The sequence below is a fragment of the Thunnus maccoyii genome, chromosome 6 (genome assembly GCF_910596095.1).
Source record: "Thunnus maccoyii chromosome 6, fThuMac1.1, whole genome shotgun sequence".
NCBI lineage: Eukaryota > Metazoa > Chordata > Actinopteri > Scombriformes > Scombridae > Thunnus > Thunnus maccoyii.
In genome coordinates, this window is record NC_056538.1 from 4,394,565 (window position 1) to 4,420,100 (window position 25,536).

Consider the following 25,536-nt stretch of genomic DNA (forward strand, 5'->3'; position numbering starts at 1 on the left):
TGAAGTTGTGTTTATCTGTCCAGATGGAAAGTAAGATATTTTTTTTGTACATGGTCAATGAAAAATAAATGTAATGACATTTAAATTTTAAATAAGTACAACATTCCTCCAGCAGAACCTCAGTGTCCTTGTTGGTAGTTACTCAGCCCTGCCAGAAAGCAATATGGCTGCCCTTATCTGTACTGCTGTAATATTTTTTGATATTGCAACAGTCTAAACAGTTTGAGAACAGGAGGGAGTATTCATTACTTTGCTCAATTTCATCACTTCAAGTTTCCAAGGAACCTTCACGGTACCTGTCATCACAGTTCAGGAAGTCAAGCATCTCAAGTAGCTCAAAGAACAAGACAGATATGTGGTCATTATGTAAGCTGATGGAAATACTAAAGTTACCCGGATCTATTTCCTGCATTTTTAATGTGCTGTTCTAAGATTTCTTTTATAGCCTCACAGCCCTGTTATAGTTACGGTTTTATTGAACCCTTTGAGATAATCTAAATCTGTTTTGTTATTTATCCATCAATAAATATGCAATAAAACCCTGTTCTCTATTGAAGTTTTTGTCTTTATTAAGTTGTAGTGAACTTCGTCCCTGCAGGTTAAATCAAATCTTTCAGGATTCCTCCAGTTCAATACAAAGTCTGTTATTAAAGCACAGTTCAGCCCCAACATGTTATCACTGTAATGTTTATTTGTTCTCTCCTCCCACCTTTTTTTAGTTTCCTGAGAAAAGCTCATGATAAATGAGACCTGACGTTTGGCAGCCTGAAGTGTAGTGGCTTGTTCAGGGAGTAAACTGTAAACCTGTAGACCAACATAATATGACCTTGACCGTAACACAGCACCTGTGTCCAATCATTGCTGAAGTCCTCCCTAAGTGCATACTTGGAAACTTCTACTGAAACTTCCCACATGATGATATTTTGCTTTAAAAAACTGCCATGAATTCTAGTTTTCCTCGAGATAAATGAGTTGTGAGTGCATTACTGGTCAGTTCAACATTTTTATTTAGTATAGCAACAAATTATGTATGAAAATAAATCTAAGTTGTAAAAAAAGATCATTGATACAAAAATATTAGCCTCTCCATCCATTCAACATTCATCATATTCACTCCACCCAAGCAAAAGCACACACTGAAATGCAAAGCGGACCATCAAGCAGACAGCATCACCTTATTGAGTACTTGAAAAGAATCCTATTTACAGACAAAAGACAAAACAATACTGCTGAGGGTCTCATCATAGTACATTGTAACACATTTCGGAGCTCATTGGCAAATCTCTCTTAAAATAGTTCTCTTCCACAGGGCAGGCGTACGGGTGGTCTGTGGGGGGGTAGTAAGGTGCGTATTCGGGGACAGAGAAGCTCTCCTGCTGGCCTGGCCAACAGTGGGGCAGGCAGTAACAGTCCTGGAGGTTGCAGTGCTGGTAGTGATAGTGCTCTGAGGTGAAGCCGTGGTAGCTGGACTCCATCCTGGTGGGTGAGTCGTAGCAGGAGGAAGAGGAGGAGGAGAAAGAATCCTGCGGCGAGTAGCTGTTGTGATCCACGGGACTGCAGAGCTTCAGAGACTCAGGTGGGGAGCAAGGAGCCTGAAAGAGAAGAGAGACACGCGTCATGTGATGGACATCAAACTGACACACACTATAGGCCACAGGCTCACCAAGGACGCCTGTGAGTGTGGTTTTTTGTTTGTTTTGAAAGTGAATAATTCATTCATTTATTAAAGCTGCTGAAATAATAATGCTCCTCTAGTGATGTGATTTGGAGTATGTTGTCAAGCAAAGACAGATATGATTGCTAACAAAACAATATTAATTGCTCTAAATGTACCTGCAGATTACTCATATATAATTACTATATGCTGAATTGAAGCCCGAGGACAGGTGTCTGCTCAGAGGAAAACAGCCAAACCTTCATTCCAAAGCAATACAACTCCACGTTGCCTGAGGTGTTACAAACCGTTCATTACTGTAAGATTTAAGGCGTTCACCAGTGGACTGAAACCCTCTGCTGTTCGGCATACATCATGATTATCTAACTGACTTTATTCAGAAATACATTTCAGCAGCCTATAAATTTCCCCTAAATTGTTGTCATCCATAAAGTCTTTTTTTTATGTAATAGGCTAATCGGGGAATGATTATATATATGCCGAATGTATGAAAAGACCCTGTACAAAAGGCGAGAGTTGAACTTTATCTCTCTTCTACACTAATAACCGACAAGAAATCGCCATTTCTTAAAAACACTGTATTTTGAATGGAGTTTGGTTGGTGTCAGTGGGAAAAACCTACCATCCCATAGTCATAGTAGTCCGCATCTGAGGAGAGTCCATGGCACCAGGGCAGCGGGAAGGAGGGAAGAGGAGGCAGGGAGGCGCTGTAGCCGCCACCACCACCGCCGCCGCCGACGGTGCTGTTGCTGTTGACACTGTAGCCGTTGCCGGGCAACATCATGTCCCCAAACTGCTGCTGGCTGTCGTTAAAGGTGCTTTCCTGCATCTGGATGCTGCACGAGCTGTCAAGGACAGGGAACGTGGCGGCGCACGGCTGGAGCACTCGCGCGCTATAACCGCTCGTGTCCGCTTGGGGAACCGCGGGAGGAGGGTCCACATAGCGACCTGACGGAATTAAATAGGAAAATTATATTAAAAATATGCAAAAAGCAAATGAAAACGTAAAATCTTATCACAGACTACAGATTAAGTATCAACCTACATCCCATAAACATACATATCGACTACATACCGAAGTCAGTGAAAATAGACCCACTCAAGACTTATAATGTTGATATTTAGCCTATCTATGCAAAATCTACCGCAACAGATCATTAATAAGATATCCACGAGAGCGCATCCAAATAAAGGTGCACGGTTGTCTCTGCATGGTAACAGACCACAGGAAGACATTTAAATAGGCCTATAAGTTCAGAGAGTGATGTCATGACACCATCAGCCAACACATTTGAATGAAGCTTACGTTTATAAGCAGGGACCCTGCGCTTTTGGAATGGAGCTGTCAATAGTTGACTAGAAATGCATGCACGTACACTTTTCTGAGTAGTTGCTCATGACTGGGTGTTTCATGTGAGTATTTTGTTCCTGGTTTTGGGGTCAGAGCAGGTTGCTGCCTGTCATCAAGGAGTAGTATGATTTGTTTTGGATTTTTTTTTTTTTAACTTTTAGGTTAAACCAACTATAGTTTCTGCTGTATGTTTTGCTGCAACCAGTGCGGATTTTTCAGCAGTTTACCAAACACTGGGATTTAATGTCTAGTTGTACATAGCTGGGGTTTTTTTTTAATTTGGGTAATTGCAAACTGAATGCAAATATAGAGTTAAATTTGCAAATGTCGGTGCAGTCTGCGATTGCTTTGGGTCAAGTTGGATACAAATGCTGCAGTGTATAGGTTGATTGCTTTCAATGAATATTTGACACTGGACTTGGATGTTGGATATGGCTGGGTGAACTTACTTGGAAAAGTGGACGCGCAAAGATCCTGAAGTTCCAAGCAAGCCTGGGATATCTGTTGATGAGGAAGAAGAGGACAGATGGGGAGGAGGAGGAGGGAGAAAGACAACAGTATTAGGTTTTCTGTCAGAACATTTGGATTTGACTTTGAAAGGAGTGTTTTTGCTCTGATATTTAGTGGGTTTTTTCTCCAAAATGTGTGTGAGTGTCTGTGTGTGTGCGTACAGTACTTGTGTGCTTAATGGCTTTGTAAGAAAGAAACGTTAGGATGTTTTATTAGAAGGACAGTAATCATTTACAGGGGCAGTTTATTGCTTTGTTCAGTGAATGTTTTTCTCCTCACCTGCTTAGTGGAAAGGCAGAATGACAGTGTTGACAAATTGGAGAGAGAGAGAGAGAGAGAGGGAGAGGGAAGGGGGAGGGCGGGGGGATTTACCGTTTTAACTTTTTTGCTGTTGGCCTCGCGGGCTCTGTGCCTCTGCAGTAGCTCTTTAACCGTGGTCTTCACTCGGACGCCCTGGTACACCCTCGGCTTATCTGTATGAAGAGAACAGCATGTCGATCATGTTTACTAAACACCCTCCATTGGAGCAGACAATGGCAGATACTGACTCCCTTAGTAGCAGCCCCCACTTTTCAGCCCCGCCTTCTCTCTCCACCCTCAGCACAAGCCCACAATGTGTTTTCTTCCCTCAATTTCAAAAAAATAATAAAAAAAACATGTCTTGCAAGATTTTGTCTCCAATAATTTTCAATCTTTCCATAAAATGATCATGTCACGTCTTAATGAATGTGCATTGTAAAACTTGGTAAACTTTTGTGTGCTGGGAAACGTTGGTAACATATAAAACATGTTATAATAAATAATAAAATGTAGTTTGAACTTTGTGTAGCGCCCAAATCTCCCAGGTTTTGTCCGAAACCGCGGTGCGTCAAAGCGCATTGCAGGCGCCCAGTGGACGCTGTATCTTCGGGTCTTTTCAGCCGTTTGTCCCGACCTCAAAGACCCCCAGTGCTCCCGGTCAGGGCTCCCTCTCTACGCCACCACACGGCTCGGCCCTTCCTATTACGCCGTGAGCGAAGTCTTTCCCTGCAGCCTGTGTGTGCCCCGCGCTCCCGAGTAACCCCACCCAGACCAGGAACAAAGGAAAGCGACACAAAATTCTCCACCGTAAGTATATATTTCTGACAAAAAAAACGCTTATACGATTGATTGATCGATGAAACTGACAAACCTAGATCGATCAAAAGGTTGAAATTCGTTAAGGATCGTTTGGTAAATGTGGATAAAGGCGCTCGTGGCTACTGCGTAAAACGCAGAGACGATCGAAACAAAGAACCGCATTAAAACGAAGAAGAAACGTGTGTAGAATGATCGGTGACAACAAGTTTAATCTCTTGTATGAAAAAGTGTTGAAGTTGTTGATCTGAGCCACAGATGTGTATCAGATGCGATTCCGAAGAGTGAAGTTAGTCTCGGTAAAGGCAGCTCCTCTATCAATGAAAACAATGTCTACTCTTTACGTATTTCAGCTCCGTGTTACCGACGTCCTGACATTTACTCAAAGTTCAGTTTAGGCTTCAGTTTGATTAGATCGTTGTTGTGCTATGGAAAATTTCGAGAGCGCGCTTGTTTATAATGCAAACCTATGGTCTACTCCAATCTCTTGTTACTTTATTCAAATCACATCAGCCGCACAACTGGGATATGTGACAGTGGAAGTGATATGGCGCTTATACAGGGAATAATTGGCCGTATGTTTTCCTATAGGTGAAGCTTGATTAAGGAACCACACGGAACGCCTCGCATAGGTGCAAATAATTTAGGCCTAAAGGCGTAATTTAAAGCACTCAGGAGTGGCGAGACGTTTGGTAAAAGGCGATTTGATAAGAGACGAAGCCTCCGCTACGAAACCTCATCTGATAAATATTCATACATCTAAATGCTACTTCATGATTTGTCTTAAAAGTGACAAATAGTGGGGCCAAAATTACACAGCAGACACATCCCACTCTAACACGGTAACACATGCCGTCCTGTTACGCACAAGCAGTCCGAGCACAAAGTCTATGGCTGAAATGTTACGTCTAGTTGTAATTATTTTATGACAAAATGAAATGTTTGAAAACGATGATCTGCATATCCTGATGTGTGTTAGAAGGCGGTGATTGAAAGAATGAAACATAAATGCATAAAAGTCGGTAAATCTGCATGGGGCTGTTTGAATGAAAAAAAAAAAAAGCCGACACTTCTGATCCACCCATCAGTTAGGAAACAGGTGGCATTAAACTACAAAGATTTACCACATGAAGTTTAATTTAACTGTTGGTCATCTTGTATATCATTTAAATGTGTGATAAAATGAGCAAGTTATAAGAAAAAAGCCCTCCTAATTTTACACGTGACTCAGGTGTTCTTTTAAAATTGCCTCTAAACATCTTTCTTATTCTCTTTTTCTCTTTTCTGTCTAACAGGAGAAAATGCAACAAAATGATTTTCCAGATGAAAATCCGAGGTGAAACTCACCAGACATGATGGCAGAGATGAAGAGAGGCTCCCTGGAGAAGACCTGTGGGACTCCACAACGTCCTTTTCTGCCTCAGCAAAATGGCCAAGAACGAAATTTGTGCAAAAGTCTCCAAAAATCTCAACACAAATGTCTTACAGCAGCGTCAGAGCATACAACAATATTGTAATATAGCTGGGGACATATTAGTTTGAGATTTTCTCCCTCCATGCCTACTATTTAAAACCCCTAGAACTCAATGATTTGACAATGATTTGATTGCGCGTTACTTTCAATTTGAATATTCAGAGGCAACCGACTTATATAGGTTTTTCAACAAAAATCACTACGCATGGACGTTGTATAAGCTGTACTTTAATATAATATAATAGTATTTCACACTTTGACCGAAAAGAAACCATACTTTTATTAATTTTATCCTCCTTTTGCAATATCAGAGCATCACACCCCCTCATTAAGCACTACAGCATTGGGTGCTGCCTGTGCGCAACTTAAACACCACAATTGACCATATATCGGTGATTACACGTTTACTGGAGCCACTCTAAGTGCCAATAATATATTCAAACATATTTTTAAGCTTAATTTCAGAGAAAAACAGATAAAAGTGGGAAAGAAGTGGGCGTGGCAAAGGGCAGTAGTCATCTTTGCCATCGCAGGCCTTCAGCTCCTCCAGCAAGTGCTGTGTGTGCTCTCATCTGCTGCAGGCTGCAGGCAGCACCTTCCAGCTTTTCAAATATACTTTTATACACACTTTTAGTTATTAATTACATTAAATAAATGTTTCAGAATAAGGAAGGATTTCCCAGTTTGACAGGGTGTCTTTTAAAATTTAGATCAGACCTTTTCATTCAGCACTAAATCTCTTCCATTCAAACTTGCCACTGTGGTTTAAAGTTAAAACATTTATTTTTTAAAAATAGTTTACTATAGATTGAATTAAGAGCTTTGGCAACTGTCTCTGTGCATTAGAGGGCAAAATTATATTATATATAGATAGATAGATAGATATAGATATAAATCTCGAAATTAACTTTTGCATGATGTCAGAATGTGAGACGCACATAACAAGTAACTAAATTATTACAGATTACAGCAAAATAACACAGTTTATAGTAATTATGTCGTAATGAAGCAGCTGTAAACATCTGGAGCATTTCTGTCTTACAGAGAAAGTTGTTCATGAAACCCCGGTATTATCATTATTATCATTATACTTATTATACTTATTATACTTATCATACTATTTATTATCATTAATATTATTATTATTACTAGTTATTCTGATTATTACTAATAGTAGCAGTGGCAGCAATATTCCCACTCCATAAAGAAAATAAAACATTTTGATCAATATTAAATATTTACATTTTACTTTAAAAAGGCCTCTTTTTTCATTCCAAGCCCTTTGTTTTTGAAATAAAGTTCTGTCCTCACTACATTACACCACATGAAGTGTTTTCCACCTCAGCTCACTGCTCTCATTACCTCCATGTATTTTCTGTCTCCTCTTGCAGCAGCGCTGCGCCACCTAGTGGTCAGAAAACGGAACTTCTTCCAACTGAACTGCCCTCGTGGCTGTGTGTGGCAGTGCGTGGATTTACTTTTAAAGCTTTATAAAAAAATGAATTGGTCAGTATTTAAGTCTTTATTCACTTATTCAAACAAAACAACTTCTTAAAATTAAGTTTTGGGAAAGTGGCATGTTATAGATACACAGTTCAATCAGTGTTTACTCTCTGCAGTCAGTTTCTAGAAAAACATTAAACCTACTGGGAGGAGTTACTCAATTCAAACAGTGGTGGTTAATTAAATAGACAATTAATAATTTAATACTTATCTGATGGCAAGAGCTTGATGAAAAAGAAGGATTATGAAAAGGCTTTTGGTGACACTTTAGTCCAACCTGTAGTATTTCTACACAACATATAGAACATTTTTTAAATAAAAAAAGAAGAAGAAGAAGAAGAAGGGGAAAAAAAGTATTCCTGACAGAAATAAAATAAACCAACTTCAGCAATTTCATAATTTTTCTAGAGCTGGCTTTAACTGAAATCATTTAGCTTCCTGTGCCTTTTTGCAGTGATGGCCTCTAGATTAAGATGATGCCTCACAAGCAAAAGAAAAACAGTAAAAGTCAAACACTCGTTTGTCTTCACATAGAAAAATATGTTTTAGCCAATATTAGAACAGTATTGAAGACAAGAGAGCTTCCACTTCAATCACCAAGTGTTATGATATGTGGGCACATATTCAAGGTTATAGAATATGAATCTAGCCATTTCTTGACTTATTATTTGTGTGTGTGCTTTTTTGTTGCTTTTGACCTTAAGTTGTATATTTCTATTATTAATTATTTTTGGTAATTAGAATATAATTTAATGGCTTACAACACACTGTAGAGTAGTTGTAAGCAGATATAAGGATGTTTCTAAGTGTTTATTAATGTCATCTATAACTTCTCCTATGAAACATATTGTTTAGACATTTGATGATCTTCAGTAGATTGAAACTTGCCTTACACAGTTAACAGCTTACCAACTTACACAGTTTGTGGTCATTGTAACACACTGTTGATCAGCCAGTGAATATCAGATATCATTAAAAAAGATATATATATATATACATATAAAATAAGAAAATAAAACCAAATTTAAACCCATATCATGACATTAGAAACCTTTTTTTAATTTCTTAATGCTTCATTACACACTACACTCTACATTATTGTAAGCAATAATAAGCATACTTTATTCTGACATTCATATTAATAAACCCCCAGTGAAGAAATGCAAGTGATGCATTCACATTTGAAATGATTTCAACACTATGAAGTCAATGCAAATATAAATAAAGACTTCATTATGAACAGTGCTGGCTCACTTCAAACATTTTTAGAAAGTGATTTGAAATTGAAGAGTTTTCCCCCCAATTATAAGATCTATGATAGAATATAAAACTTGATAAGAGGAAACATTGAAAGAGCTTTTATGTCTTTTTTAGCTTTTAGTTAAAGTTGTTAACAAAGACATCAATAAACACTTAAAAATCATCTGCTTACAACACCACTACAGTGTGATATTAATCATTTACTCATTGTTTATATGGTGCTAAATAGGGGGGTTAACATAAAGTGTTAGTGGCTTTGGATCCAGGGGCCCTCAGCAAAAAACAACAATATGTAATTTCATTTGTCTTATGAGACAGATGAACAATGATTATTTTAGTCATAGTCATACATAAATAATGTTTCTTGTGCTCTTCATTGTTGTTTTATCACCTACATTAAAGGACAGGTTCACAATTTTTCAAGTCTGTCTTAAACCAACAGTCAGGTACCCAAATGAACATTGAAACAGGTTTTTCTTGCTGTAATCATTCCTCCTGTTCATACTGACCATTAGAAGATCCCTTCATAATGTACTTAGAATGGAAGTGATGGGGGACAAAATCCACAGTCCTCCCTCTGTGCAAAAATGTATTTAAAAGTTTATCTTAAGCTAATATGAAGCTTCAGCGTCCAAATGAGTCAAATCAAGTAGATATCTTTCAACGTTACAGTCTTTTTTGTGCTAAAGTCCCTCTTTTTGTTACTATACTTCCACCACAGCTCAACAGATATCCGCTTGTGACTAACTCAGACTGCTGAAGCCTCATATAAGCTTGACATCAACTTTTAAATGCATTTTTGCACCAAATGATTGTGTGGACACACTGTGGCTTCAATCACTTACATTGAAAACACATTTGAAGGATCTTTTAATAATAATAATAATAATAATAATAATAATAATAATAATAATAATAATAATAATGATAATAATAATAAACTTTATTTATATAGCACCTTTCAAAACACAGTTACAAAGTGCTTAACAATAAAAACAAAACACATTTTAAAAAAAGAGAGGTCAAAAAGAACTAAAAGCCATAAAAAATAAACACATTATAAAACACAAAGGGAGTAAAACACAAATTTAAATATGAAAAATAATAGACATTAAATTAGAAACAAATAAAATCAGGTAAAATAAGCAGGCAGCTTATTTTAATAGCTTTGAATAGCCAGTCTGAACAGGAGGAATGATTACAGCAAGGAAAACCTCTTTCAGTGGTCATATGGACACCAGACTGTTGTTTTAAGACAGACTGGAAAAACTGTGAACCCATCCTTTAAGTAATTCTTTATTAAGACGTCTTCTTAAATAAGGGCCACTAATATGCTGAAGCATTTAAGATTTTTTAACATGCACTCCTGCTTTCCTATGACAACAACAAATCTTCCTATTATACATCATGAGAAGTCATGGCCCTATTAGTTTTGGGGCTTATCATGTCCATACTGTCCACTCCTTTTCATACACATCAAATAAAAAAGACATTACTCTTCATACAAATAAGCAGGAATCTCCCATCCGATCAGGCTGCAACAAGAAAACCTTGGTGAACTACCACAATCCTACTATCAAATTACAGCCTTCAAAAGTAAAACCTCCCTGTGAATTATCTCTGCATAGTCAAGTGCTTGTTGAGTTCATAAAGCTGGTGTCAGCAGAGGAAGAGTGGTATGTTCCTTCGTCTCCACCTTATTCTGATTTGTGTTAATGTCTGTAAAACCTCCTCTGAACCTCTGGCCCCTCATCCAGTCAGTAGGTCCTCCTGATCTCATAGGGCGACCAGGAGCTCACTCCATCCTCTTTAGCCCAGGAGGAGTGAGGCTCGCCGTTGGGGGGGAGGCTGCCGTGGCTGTCGGCTGCATCCTCTGTCACCATCTTGGACACCAGGTCGCTGACGGGGCTGCTCATGTAGGGAGGGCAGGGGAAGGAGGAGGAGGGGACTGCGTAGGAGCTGCTGGCGGTTAAGGGGTGGTAGTGAGCGTCCTCCAGGGAGTGCAGGGTGTAGGGCTGGCTGCTGGACACCGGGCCCATGGAGGTGCCTCGGCTGGGGGAGCGGTACTGTGAGGGACTCCCAGGGGGCTCTGGGCTGGGCATGGAGGGCGGGACGCTGACGGAGGTCAGGCTGTCTGGACAGAGAGCCTCCACCTGCGATACTGGCTCTGGAACCGACTGCTCCCATGAGTCCCTCTGAAGCAGAGAGACAAGAGAGGAGAGGATGAATTCATTCATTCATTCATTCATTCATTCATTCATTCATTTCCTCCACTGACTAAAGGAAGCATTCACCATCAGATACTGCCAAACTGCCAGCCGCATATCACAACAGCAGTTCTTTTGTAATGGCATGATATCATTTATATTTTATATAAACATATGTTCTTAAACACAAGTATCATACAGTTTTATTTGCCCAGGTTTTGAGATATCTGCCTCCACCTCAATGTAATGAGAGTGAATGACATTTAGTTTGTGCTGCTCACAGCACTGAAAAATGACATTAAAATTCAACAGCGAAATCTCTTCTGAAACAATGTCCTGGTTCATCTGGACAATTCACAGAACATCGCTGTCACAGTTTTCATAAGGACTGTTTCTTCAGTAGAGATTCAAGGTTTACACTTCAATTTATTTGTTCACAGAATCATGGAAATTTCAGGGCTGCCAAACCTTAGAGATGGATATTTCACAACCTGGACACATGAAAATAAACCTGTCTGCTTGGATAGATAGCACGACTGTTAAAAGAGGACTCTAGTTATTTAATATCGGACCTCAATGAAGTAGGGGGACTCACAAGAGAACAAAAGAAAGGTCAAAATTGAAGCAGCAGAGACCGAAATATCCTGATGTTTAATCCCTAGTCTGGGTCAAATTCCTAAAAATGGTAGATCCTACAATTCCAATAATGCTGGTCTTTCATTAGACCCTCACTGCCTCATCATTGCCCCTGCCTGTCTACCTTCACACCTCCAGTTTGAAACACAGACTTTATGTGATCATGAGTGAAAATTGTGTAAATCTAGTGGAGTGTCCCTTTGAGAAAATATGATATTTTTGTAATTTGGGTTAATCAACTCTTTAATTACCTCTACAAAAACTAAAAAAAGTAATAAAATAATCTTTTAAATTCCATAATCAACAGGTCAAGCATATTTTCTCAAACCCAAGTTCATGATGTGCTGGCAACAAACATGACTCACATATTCAAAGTTTGTGTGCTTTTAACAACATTTCTTACATCTTCAGTGTAGCATGCTATTCATTAAAGTCAAAAAGAACCTCTGCACAGGTTTCTGCTGCTTGTAAGCAACCAAACAAAGAAAAACATCACTGTTTGTCTTTGTTTCCATTCTATTAGCTGACTCCCTCAAAGGTTGATACATTAACTAAATGTGTCCCACTTTGAGGTTTTCAAACAAACGCAGTACCCTTGCTGCTGTTTATCATATGTGGGAGGATGAGCATAGACATATGGCTGGTCTGCTGACATTGCAGTGTTTTGGTCTGTTGGGGCTACTGTACTGTTAACGGTCTCTTCTGTGATACATTTCCTCCTGTGGGAGTACTGAATGTCAGTGCATGCATGTGGTCTTTTATTGTGAAGAACTGACACAGAAATGTGAGATGAACCATTAATGTCTGCTGCTGCCTGTATGTTTCCAGTTATCCACAAGAGTCATGTACAGTATCACAAACAACTAACTGTACCCAGAAATATGAAGCCATACATCACAAATAGCAGTTTTTAAAAGTATAAAGTCTTTAGGGCTGAATTTTAAGTTTAACAAAAGACCATGTCTCCGTCAACCAATTTCATTTTGAGATCTGAGCATTCAAAATTGAACACCATCGCATTTTTGGAGGCAGCTATCTTTTTGAAGCAACTTGAAGCTGTTCTTTTGAACATTTCTTTTCACTGTCATGGCTGTCTGAAGGCTTTCCCAGGATGCACTTGGTTTAGGACATGGGGAGACACACCTATCACAGCAATAACAGCACTTAATTTCATGAAGTTGTTTCTAAAATGTGTAGTAAATTAGGTTTGGATTTTCAGAGGAACTAATCCTGAATCCTACCAGAAATAAATGTGAGGACTCTCCACTGAAGGGAGGCAGCAGGGACGAGAGGGCCGACGAGGGCAGGAAGGATCCTCCTGAGCTGGAGAAGGCGGCGGCGCTGCGGTAGTCGCCGAAAGTCTCGGGGTAGTAGCTGTCGATGAGGGAGGAGTAGCTGCTCATGGTGGAGGGCTCACAACCCAGAGGTTTACCCCCGAGTGTGGAGGAGTAGACATCAGGAGAGAACTGCTTGGTGGACGGGCAGAAGTCTGAGTCGGAGATGAAGGGACGTCTCATGCCATAGTAGCTGGGCAGCATGTGAGACCCTGCAGAAAACAATATGAAATTATATCCTCATCTTCATCATGGCAACAAACTGTTCTGTCTAACCACAGCGTTCACACTAAATGATTCTACAGATCCTTAAAATTTGCAAATTGGGGTCCTCTAAGAATTAAGTACAGTAATTACTAGATGAGTGCACTCAGTAGACTGCAGCTCTCCACCAAGTGTGTCTGTGGGCATGTGTAGTCTGCATAGAATAGTGTAATGGTATTGTAACCGAGCATCCTGGGTTGCTTTCCTGTATAAACTTAATAAGGCAACAATAAACAGGATGATAAGTCCAAAATTCTCAATTTAAACATCGTTATTTATTTAGAAAATTTTGTTGTAACACACCACACAAAATAAACAAGAAGAGTTGAATCTCACTCAAAACAGGGATTTATTCATTTCTTATCGTGCCTAACTTTAGTGGATCATCACATATCGGGTACACATGACTAAACACACAATCTCCTCCAGGCGTAGTAATTAATCATTACAATGCTGATAGAGTTTGTGTTGACAGATTTATCTTGCAGGCAGGAACGAGTGAGTGCTCATGTTTCTTGATTTTTTACTTGATTTGCAGTGTAGATGGGAGGTTTGACTCTTTACTGACTGGAGTTTTTATGAGTCACTCACATAAGAGAGTCTGGTTTTTAAGTCACTGGAGTTACTGAGTCAGTCATTCAGATCCTGGGGAATCCCCCACTGGTGAAGGAGCATTCTACTCATTACAGCCTACATGTAAACCTGATTTGTTCAAATAAATAAATCTCATGAAATATTTATCTTGGAGAATGTTGATGATTTGAATAGAGATCAACCATGACTGCTGGTATTGAGCCAAGACTGCTACATACCCAATGTGCAGTACTGTTGTTTGTACTTGCCACTTTTACTTTTATACATAAATCCCTATTTTCATATATGTATATTGGGTTATATTATATTTATATGTCATCTCATCTTTTTAATTTCATATTCAATATTTTATGACTAGTGCTCTTCTTGCAGAGCTGACCTGTTTTCTTGTCCCACACATCTCATTGTACCGTGGATCCTGTTAACCTACATATAACTAATAAAACTGAACTAAACTGACTGAACTAGAGGTGTTTAATGGTTCAATATGTAATTGCTTCAACTGCACCATTGAAGAAATACATTATTTTACACAAAATATGATTTAAAATGATTGTACTGTTTCCTCTAAAAACATCTGTTAGATTAATGTTACTAAACACCGCGCTGTACTTAATCCCACTAAATACATGGCTGTTTATGATATAAATCAATTATTTTATACAAAATATTGGTAATAAAAAAATAACTGAAATAACTGTATTAATTTACGATGATTTTATTGTTTCCATTTAAAAACAAGTCTGTCATTCTGCTTAAAAGACTTGAACAGCAGTCAGTCCCATCTATGATCAGAACGGTATCCATAGCAACGCAGTCTGCTAATCAGAAATTACACACTGTTGAATTTCATGACTGATCGATCAGAATCGAGAAGTAGTAAACTACTAAAAAAAAGACAAGTTAAAATTCATGGATGGTTGGTGACTGTGGTGTGGAACATGTGAGTGATTCATTCAGCTCAGGGCTGGGACAGCCAGTAATGAGTTGAAACAAGCATCAAAGTGGTTTCTTTTCTCACAGTAATTAACTTGACACACACATCTGACACATCTCCACAAATACAATTAATATAAAAGTTGCGCAATAAATAATGAAATAGAGTCGTTCATTTCTAACGATTTCTTGATGACTCGCACATCACTAATTTGCAGTCTCACCTGGCATCTGGACAAAAGAAGGTGGAGTGGTCGATCCTCCCTGTGACAGAAAAATAAGACTGACATGAGGATGACATTGTAATACAACTTATTTTGACAGCATACAGACTAGACGCCATTTTAATTGCAAGTGAATTACACTCACTCTCTGTTACTGTAGAGACTGTGCAGTATGCTGAAGCTTATTCTCTGGTTGACTTATCATGAGAAAACAACTTGCCACATCAAAACATATGGTCTGATTCTACTGTCCATTTCAGCAACAAATTGGACAGCCATGTTTCAAGCTGAGGTTTGTCTTTTACATCAAGATTTTGCTGATAGTCTCACTGTAGTCAGTCTTCACGCTGACAGCATTTTTTCTTATTTTCTCTTCTAGCTGCAAAAAGGAAAATTACATATTTTCTACCAAGTGTTCTAATAAAATGAGCTATATTTAACATACTATACCTTTACCCATATTAGTCTTTATGTGTCTTTAAGGATAGTGATATTCTATGTTTTTGTTATTGTCAACAAATCCCATCAAAAGACCCAAACCAACAATGACTTGATCCTACTAACAGTAACAATATTATCTGTGAATGTCTTATTCCTGTGTCACAGAGCTCTATTGTTGTCCAAAAACTATTAAAACACATCAATGAGCCACACTGTTTCACTGTAGTTTATATTGACTCAGTCCCATACACACAGTCCTGCTGTCAGAAATACTTACATTTAGAAATACAATACATTTGGTGCTCTAGAAATACTAGAGCACCAAATGTGTATTAATCCGCTGCTGAAAATAGTCCCCAACAAATGCACAATTTCCTCCTATTACATAACAAATGTAACATTTGCTAAAAACTAGCAAACTGAGATTTCCTGACAATAAGAGAAATATAATGTGAATACAATACACATATTTACACAAATGGTAAATATGTAAATGTACATGTTTCCTTTATATTATACCAAACTGCTGTACACATATTGCATGTACAGTACAGTATCACATTCTGTATTAACTTTGTGTAGTTAGTATTATTTTACATATTCTACATTCAGTTTTCTCTGTCATGTTGACAAAACATGGGAATTTTAAATATTAGGTAAAAGGTAAAATGGTGAAATACATCTGAGACATAAACTCAAGAAAAAAGATAAGAGAGGATTATAAAAGGAAACATATAGTCTGGTAATGACATGATTTGCATGATGTTTTATGCAAACAGCCAACATATGAAGTCAACGGAAAAGTCTATAAAAATTTGTGGACAGAAAGAAGTTCACTGCACTTTGGCACATAGCCAAATGCAAAAGATTTCTTTTTCAACAGTTCCCAAGGTTGTGGAGATATATTCCAAATTGTTATGAAAAATACACCAGTATAGTATCATATTAAAAAAACAGATTGTTAAAGGAAATTGTCAGCAAGTGTAAGCCCCACACCAGGTCATAAAATTCATCTGAGGGGCTGCAAGATGATAAATAGCACAGAAAAGCAGGCAAAAACACTTGCAAAATTACATTTATGTTATCATACTTCCCTCTAATCTTTGCTGTCTTTCCTGTTAAAGGTCCAGTGTGTAGGATTTAGTGGTATCTAGCAGTGAGGTTGCAGATTGCAACCAGCTGAGTACCCCTCCTCTCACCCTCCCCTTCCAAGCATATAGGAGAACCTACGGCCATGAAACTCGTGAAAAACGCGAAAGGCCCTCTCTGGCACCAGTGTTTGGTTTGTCCGCTCTGGGCTACTGTGGAAACACGGCGGTGCAACATGGTTTCCTCTGTGGAAGAGGATACTGACCATATGTAGATATAAAGGGCTCATTCTAAGGTAATGAAAACACAACAGTTCTTATTTTCATGGGATTGTACACTAATTAAACATACTTATTATAATATATTATATTCAATTTCTGCCAAGTCTGTTCCATTAGATGCCACTAAAATCCACTCACTGGTCCTTTAAGTTCAGGATAAATTCTCTTCTTCAGATCTTTAACAAGTATTCAAAAAAGCAGTCACTCTTTTGTTGAATTGCTTTTTGACATAAGCATCTGGTACTGAGAGTTAGTAGACATCGCTTCACTTTAAGGGATCACAAGCCAATAAATTTCGGAAGCACTATTATAATACAATTATGTGGGGTTTCTCAACTGTTGGAACAGGAACCCACATGCAGACAAGACTCCAGATTTCTACCAGTGAGAAAGATCCTTTCAGATCCATTACTTAAGTAAAAGAACCAATATATTAATGTAAAAATACATTACCAGTAAAAGTCCTGCATTAAACATCCACTTAACTTAAAAGTACAGAATAATTATCAGTAAAATGTACTTAAAGTACCAAAAGTACAAGTTTTGCAGAGAAATTGTTGATTATATGTTACATTGTTAGATTGTTAATACTGATGCAACAATAATGTGTAAGCAGCATTTTATCATTGTGGCTGGGGTGAGGTGGAGCTGGTTTAACGACTTTATATACAGGTCATGATTGATGGGGTTGAAAAGGAAACATTTGCATTCAGTTTTTTCAGCTTTTCCTACGTGTCTGAAACTGCTGCTTTTTTCTGTGGTGTGCCCCAGGGCTCTGTCTTGGGTCCTATACTATTTGCTTTCATATTCTCATATTATTAGCAAATTTAAAGGTATCTCTTATCGCTGTTATGCTGATGATCTTCAGCTGTATGTCTCTTTTAAGCATGATGAGAATGATAAACTATCTGTTTTGCACAATTGTCTGACTGGCATAAAGGCCTAAGTGGCTAACAACTTTTGTACATCTAAATGCAGATAAGACTAAGGTCCTTATCATTGCTTCAGATAGCATAGCTTCCAAGGTTGCTCAGTGTATTGCGTCCCTTTCTTCAGCTGTATAGTCTACTCTTAGAAACCTTGGTTTTATGTTTGATCAGGCTATGCACTTTGATCAACATATCAAATCGTTAACCCGTACATGTTTCTTCCATTTAAGAAACATTGCCAAACTCAGGTCTGTGATATCACAACTTGAGCTAGAGATGATTATTCACACTTTTATATCATCCGGCTAGACAACTGCAATTCCCTTTTCATCTGCCTCAGCAAGTTCTCTCTGGACCATCTACAAATGGTCCTGAACTCTGCCACAAGGCTGTTGAGCAGGTCCAGCAGGATGACTCACATCACACCTATCTTGTCATCTTTACATTGGCTTCCCATTAAGTTTAGGATTCATTTATGGTTCTTGTTTTCACATACAGAGCCCTGCATGGTCAGGCACCTGTGTACATCTCTGACCTGCTCCATCCTTATATCACCAGTAGGTCTTCTGATCAGGGCTTACTGGTTGTCCCTTGTACTCGACTAAAAACAAAAGGTGATTGTGCCTTTGAAGTGGTGGCTCTGACACAGTGGAACACTCTACCTATACACATATGATCTGCAGTCTCTGTTGACGCCTTTAAAAAGTAGCTGAGGACTCATTTATTCAAACTGGCCTTTGTCTCATGTCACCGTGTCCAGTGTTTGCATTTTGTGTGTTTTTAAGCTATGTAGTTGCTTATTCTTTATTGTTTGTTTCTGTTACTATATCTTTTACTGTACTATTTTTATGGTCTTATTTCATTGTCAATTTTACTCTTGTGAAACACTTTGTGGCCTTGCTCTGTAAAAGGTGCTATATTAAATAAACTTTACTTACTTATTTTTCTCTAATCTTGGTTTTTCTGTGAAATATTGAATATAATAATGTTTCTTTGGGCCAAATGGTTATTTTAATGAAACCACCTGAAAGGTTGAGTTTGGGAGTCACTCTCTGGTGTAACTGCTAAAAACTCATTTACAGTTACAACAGTTTAAACATGTGGAGGGGCCCCAACTAGTTACTTATTTTTTTATAAGAGGTCATTAGCCAAAAAAGTTGGGAACCACTGGATTAATCTTTAAGGATAAATTGCATTTTATAGGCTTATCATATGTTTTTTGTTTTGTTTTGTTTTTTGTAAAATCTATTCTGAAAAGTAACCACACACCTGTGAAAGGTAGAAGTACAAAGTAGCAGAAAATGGAAATACTCAAGTAATGTAAAAATACTCCAAAAAGTAGTCCACTTCTGTATCTGCATATTCTTGAATAAAAAATATAAATAATTTCATTATTTGCCATTTGAATCTCACTCTTAGCTCTTGAAAATAGATTAATTCATATTACAATTTGATGATTCACTTATTGCTGGAAATTTAAGGGAAACTGCAAAACAGTTAAACTCTAAAAACAGGGTTAGAAATCCAGATGAGGTTAGGAAACTGTGTTACAATACATATTTGTATCTTAATTTGTTATTTCTCTTTCCCTGTATGACAGTATTTCATATATACACTATATCATGTTTACACTGTATGAAATATTCAAACCCAAGACTCTGTTTTCTATGGTTACACCATAACATCAAATAGTAATATTTTCAGTATTTTGTTTATCATTTTATACATATTTTACCCAAATTCAGACCGACATATTTCGTATTTTGCAAACTTTGCCACCTGCATTCGAATTTTGAATAAAGTTCACTGAGTTTGACATTGTTTGGCTGCACAGCATGAATGAATTCATGTGGGACTGAAGAGGTTAAATGTTCCTCATGTATGCTCTGTTCATCTGCGCTACATCCTTTTATTGTCTGCTGACTCATCTACTCATATCATTTTTGATAAATAATATATTTTAGACTTATTTAATATAAAGATTTACATTATGCTGTCTTATTATTAATCGTATAAGCTTTTTGTCTATCTGTCTCTTTAGAAAGAGGTATTTGTGCAGAGAACAGAGGCATGCAGGGCAGAGACACACAGACATGGTTTCACAGGATAGGTTCTCTTATTTGCATATTGCCAACATGAAAGAGTTGATATTAAGCCCATGTTGGCTGGGAGGCAAGCAAATTTTGAGGGCAAAATTTGAATGTGATTTGCCAGTGCCAAGACTTCCTCATGTGGCCCAGGTACGGCTCAGTGCATCTCTGAAGGCTGCGTATGGAAATCAGCTCGTTCAAGCTCAGAGAGTGTGTGTGTGTGTGTTTGTATGGAGAGAGGGTGGGGTAATGATGATGGATTAATTTAACCATATATCACAGAAAAACCCTTCCTTCCTATGCAAAACATTCTTCATATTCTCATATTCCCATTATCTGTTGCACACTGAAATTTCAAAAACAGTCGCACCTTTTTCATACTACAATTAATGAACACACACACACACACACACACATATATTTTCTCTTCGTTATTTATACTCATCTGTATTTAACATTTTAGCCAGAGAGACAAATACATTCTTCTGCAAGCTCTAAAAGTCACTAACTACAGCTTTCTACGTCACTAACTGTCATTCACAGCCTGAGATTATTTATGTAACACCAGCCGGCATGCTTGGACAGACGATCTCCATAGAACTGTTCAGAGAAGAGAAGTAAGTGAAAGTGAAATGAGGTAAGATTGTTATATTATCACCATGGCGCTCCGTGTCCCAACACGAGGAGACTCCCTCTGTGGTCAGTGTTTGCTCTGCTCTCTCAATAGCCTTTTATTCCAAGAGATAAAAGGCAGCATTAGCTCACATAAAGATGTGGATGGCTTTAGTTACTGTGTGTCTCTGTGTATCATCAGGTCTTCATTTGTCATTTATAAACATACAAGTAAACCTTCTATTGAATAGGCTCTGAACTGCAGGACAGGTACCTGCACACAACACAGTAACTATGGCCTGTAGTCTGCTGGTATCATTTAACTTGATATAAGAAATATGAAATTATTCAATAATATGAACTACTTTATATATATTCAACCCCAGAAGACAGCAGCAGGTTGTTTAAATGTACTTAAAATGTACTGCTGTAGCTAGAAGTCACATTTATATTGTGAAACTAATTGTGAGAGTTTTGTAAATTATGCTGAACTGTGGTCACAAGTGGCAGCTACAGGGTAATGGTACATGCTAAAACATCAGTGTTGCATAACATGAGTGCATTTTATTGTTTATGATTTCAACTATTACTGTGTAAGAAGGAAAATGAGTTGTTTCTTAATTCAAAACGTACAGTCTGACTTTAGTGCTGCTACTCTTCTTTTATATAGATGCAAATTCAACTTCTGTCCTGATTTTTGCATCTATAAGAAAAGGTTAAACAACTGTAAAATGACCCGATATTTCAGATTTTTGACTTCTACAACACTTACAACATTATCACAGTTAGAGAGATTGTTTTTCCTATTTAAGAGAAGAGCAAATAAAGGAGCTAGTGTCTTGAGCGGTTGGTGTTGTCTCTTCTGTGGACTCACTGACCCCTGACAGAGATGTTTGTCTCCTCTTCAGCCTACTGCTGCTTCCACATGCTCTAACACATGGTTTAAAGTCAGGTTTGGACAATGCATTCAAAACAAAATACAGTTACAATATTCTGCTTTTAAACCAATCATTTCTGGCTTTAGTAGATGCTATCAGTTTAATTTGAAAAAAAAGCTTTGTAATTTTCTGAAACAGCTGGGCACTGTCGTTTTTAGCAAATTTCACTCCAAGAGGAGTAAAAACTACATTTGTCAGGGACTATTTGCAGCTGCGCATTAATACACATTTGGTTTTCTTGTGAGCATTTACAGCAGCAGAATTGTGTGTGTGGGATTGAGACAAAATAAACTACAGTGTCCATGTTCATGATAATAAAGGAACATGCCACCCAGTGCAATGTTGTGGCTCACTGATGTTTTAAAGGCCCTCAAAACCTTTTTCTCAGTCAGCTTGTTATTCTGAATAGTGAGATCTTACATAAACATGCAATTTTCTGCCAAAGTTGGAACAGTTTTGGTTATTTTACACACGCGATTTCTATGGCTTTACTTTCATTTTTGTTGGAAAAAGGCACCAACACACCAATTAGGCTTCAGCGATGTTTGAAACTGATTCTGATGACAGCTGTGGGGTTTTGTTTGCTTATGTTGCCAGGCCACTGTCATTGAAATGTGTCCAAACCACACCCACACAGCCCTGATGAAGCTGATTAGCAGAATTATGAGCATTAAACTCTAAGTACACAATAACAAAGGTTTTGTGAGTTTTTTTTTTCTGAACTTTAACTTTGTTGCTTATTTAGTTGTGAATATTTAATGTAGAAATACATTTGAAACATTTACATTTGAAATAGATTTGAAACCACAATAGAAGTCTGTGGCACTGAGGAATAAGATATATCAGGCTTTGGAAACATACCCACTCTGAGCCACTTCATGTGTTAATTTAACATGTCAGGTCATTACGCTGACCCACTTGCTAGGTCCAAGTCAGACCCTGCCAATGTGTGTATCTGGCAACTGAAGTGAAACTCAACCACATGTATATTTCATCTTTCAGAGTAGCTCGGTCATAAAACGTTTGCTTAAATAAAACTTCAATCTGTCAGCAGAACAGCTGTTTTACTGTCCTCCCACTCTACTTCATACTGCATTTACTCATATTAGGCCAGGTGGTAGTGATCTCTTTGCTACATGCACTGAAGTTACAAAACTCCAAATGATACCCTTTGGTTTTAGTACACAGCTGTAGATTTCACTCTCAACAATAAAACGATAAGTGTTGCATTAGAAGAGATACATTTTTAGACTTGTCTCTTTGTTCCATCTGATGCTATCTTCTCTTTTGTCTCTCACACAACCCCCTAATTACCCGAGTCGTTAGCGGCATGCATATCTATAGAGTGGACATGCCAATGCCAACAGAAAACAAATAGTGAATACTGTCCTGTAAAAGCCTTTTGACAGGCAGTTTAGGGATGAAAAGCCAGTCTTGCTTGTGCATGCACATGTCTAAAGCAGAGCCTGATTTCTCTGACTGTGTGTGTGAGAGAGAGAGTGTGTGTTGGGGTGTGTTTCTGAGACAACAATAGGAGGTTTGTCTGCGGCCTGTACACGGCAGAGGACAATATGGCTGGCAGGTGTGTGTGGATCAAACTTTGCATAAGCAGCCTCCTGCGCGGCCCTTTTTCTGTCTCTCTATGGTACCTGTCCAACTCAATCCTCCCACCCCGCCCCCGCCTCCACCTGAGGGGAAGGTTTTTGGAGATCATGGCTGTCGCCATTGCGAGCATTGTGTCAGTTTTCTTTTGTGAGGTCAGGATGGGACTCAACGCTTTGTGTCTCTCTCTACACACCATGCTCAGCTATTTACAGATTGGCTTTGCGAACGCTCGAGGGGTTTTCTGAGCGGAGAAAGACAGGGGGGGGTACAGGTGGTCAATAGATCAACCATGGATCGTTAGTCCACAAAACAAGCCAAAATGTAAACAAGAGAGGAGATTTTTAAAAGGCGACCTCTTAATTGTGCCACCAACAGAATGTCAACTGTGGCTGCACTGTTTGGTTTAGGAGAAAAATGAAGTGGGGAGAGACAGGACAGGACAAAAGCAAAGTGGTTTAGAAGAGATTGTGCTTACACTGTATCTCGGCCCATTTGTCTGTCGGGATCGCTTCTCCGCCAGCAGGTCTTTGACTGTGTGCTTGACTCGAACACCTTGGTAGACCCTCTTAGAATATTCTAGGCAGAGCAGAAAAACAGCTTGTGAATCCTCATGATGAACATGATGATACAAATCCAGAAACAGTTTGACTTGTCACTTGCAACACAACTTCATACAAATTTTCACCCATTCCCACAAATGTGTTCATTTGAATGTTTCACAGTTTTATGCATATAGGCGAATGACTCTTTGGGATTCATGTGTAAATGTCATGGAAATTGCCTCCGGTTTGGTCAATGCAAATGGACTGCAAAAAAGAGGCAATTTACTACAAACAGCTGCATAAAGCTCACAGTGAAGGAAGACTGGAGGAGTTTTAATGGTATAAAACAGAGGTTTGACAACTCTTGAATAAAGATTAGGTACATAATACAAAATATGCATGCATCATAGTAGCAACTTATTGCTAAATCTCAAATGTGTGCTGGTGTGATTTGGGGACATTCCTGGGAAGCAGATGTATAAACTCAATGAAAATGCAAACTTTATTATGCAAACGGAAATTGCATGCAAAAAACCTTATGTAAAAGATCCCAGCTTTTTGAATGGATCTTTTAGATAAGCCCCAACTTTGCTCTGCCAGTGCAGATTCTTGAAAATATGAAATGTTTTCTGAAGTAGATTAAAATTTAAAAAATGGCTTTTTGCACAGCACCCTGTGAGGTATCATTCCAAAAATTATGTTATAAACGATATTAATTAGCATATGATAACCTACGACTGATTGATATTAAAAGCAGCTTTCAAATATCAAACACTGATTTGCATCTTACTTTATCCTTGCTGATACTTTTCATGTATCATTACTACTAAATCAGCTTATTTCTTATGAGAAGTCAATATCAGCAAATGAAATGACTGATTTAACAGGCACACATGTAATCAAATAATAGCAAAAAATACAAATTACACCGTCATACAGTACATATTTAAAAAAACAAAACAAAAAAACTGCTATATTCTCTACCAGTTGGCAAAATAATAAGCACATCTCCATTAAAGTTAGGAAGACAAAAAACAAAACAAAACAAAAAAAAGTTTAAGAAGTGAAAAAATATTTTTTTTTGCAAAGGAAAAATCTAATATAAATTACGTATGTAATGTTATGTATTCATAAGAATAGTAATGACAGCAGAAGCAGTTGTATATGAATGAGTTTTTCTTACCTGTGTCCATGATGCTGTTGAGCAGTCTGACACACACACACAGAGGCCTCTCTGTTCTCCCTCTGCTGTATTTGCCTACAGTAGCTAAATCCCAGTGTAGAGCACCATACTGAGTGGCGTGCCACGATGGGAGCTTTAACCACGCTGTCAGGAGGGCAGGGACACATGGAACATGCCACCTCACACTGCAGTCATGAGGAGGCAGCTTTTCAAAATGACCTTTATCTATTTGTTTAAATGCAAATGTTTGGTAGGGACGTTTTTTAGACTATTTGCATCCGCAGTCAAGATTAGGGGTTGGAAGCATCAGCAGCATGGAAGGGAGACTGGGAAGCAGCCCGTCACTCCTCCCTGCGCTTCCACTCATCATCCAAATTTAAAAGGATATATTGTTTCCACATTTTGATTTATGGTGCAAGAGTTTTTGTACTGCTGGTTTGTGGGAAAGAGTCTGTTTTTATTTTGTCTGTTTCTCTGGAACAAATAAAAAATTAAAGCGCTAAAGAAGTAACAGCTGAGACTATGCCAAAGCATCTTGTATTAGCAATTTGAGTGTTGGCATCTCAAGTCAGACAGGCAATGACAGAATTTGATGCCTCCTGCCAAAAAATATCATTATTTTTTTGAAAAAAGTTTTTGCATAGAAGGACATTATTGTGCAATTTCCTACTCAAATTGGTGTGCTGACATTTGTATAAAAGACTTTGAGCAAAACTAAAAGCAAATGAGTCATCTCAGCCTT

At 38.1% G+C, this 25,536-nt stretch overlaps 2 protein-coding genes across 2 annotated transcripts; both read right to left on the minus strand.

Moving 5' to 3' along the window:
- Positions 1 to 990: 990 nt before the first annotated feature.
- Positions 991 to 4,022, minus strand: linc.pou2af1 (lnc RNA pou2af1; the record flags this gene model as incomplete). The annotated part of the gene is made up of 4 exons (XM_042414440.1): positions 991 to 1,592; positions 2,298 to 2,623; positions 3,476 to 3,527; positions 3,909 to 4,022. Coding segments are annotated over 4 exons (843 nt in total), but the record flags the coding sequence as incomplete, so codon positions are not given.
- Positions 4,023 to 10,037: 6,015 nt separating this feature from the next.
- Positions 10,038 to 24,873, minus strand: LOC121899266 (uncharacterized protein C11orf53 homolog). Its single transcript, XM_042414978.1, has 5 exons — positions 24,795 to 24,873; positions 23,545 to 23,645; positions 15,085 to 15,124; positions 12,974 to 13,278; positions 10,038 to 11,084 (listed from the first exon to the last, which is right to left on the minus strand). The coding sequence occupies exons 1-5, from the start codon at positions 24,802 to 24,804 to the stop codon at positions 10,647 to 10,649; spliced, it is 894 nt and encodes a 297-aa protein (XP_042270912.1). The 5' UTR covers positions 24,805 to 24,873; the 3' UTR covers positions 10,038 to 10,646.
- Positions 24,874 to 25,536: the final 663 nt, after the last annotated feature.

Coding starts and splice junctions, on each gene's coding strand:
- LOC121899266 (XM_042414978.1), bottom strand. Junction 15,125..23,544: donor CAAATGGGCCGAGATACAGT/GTAAGCACAATC, acceptor TTTCTGTCACAG/GGAGGATCGACCACTCCACC. Junction 11,085..12,973: donor AGTCCTCACATTTATTTCTG/GTAGGATTCAGG, acceptor TCTCTGCTTCAG/AGGGACTCATGGGAGCAGTC.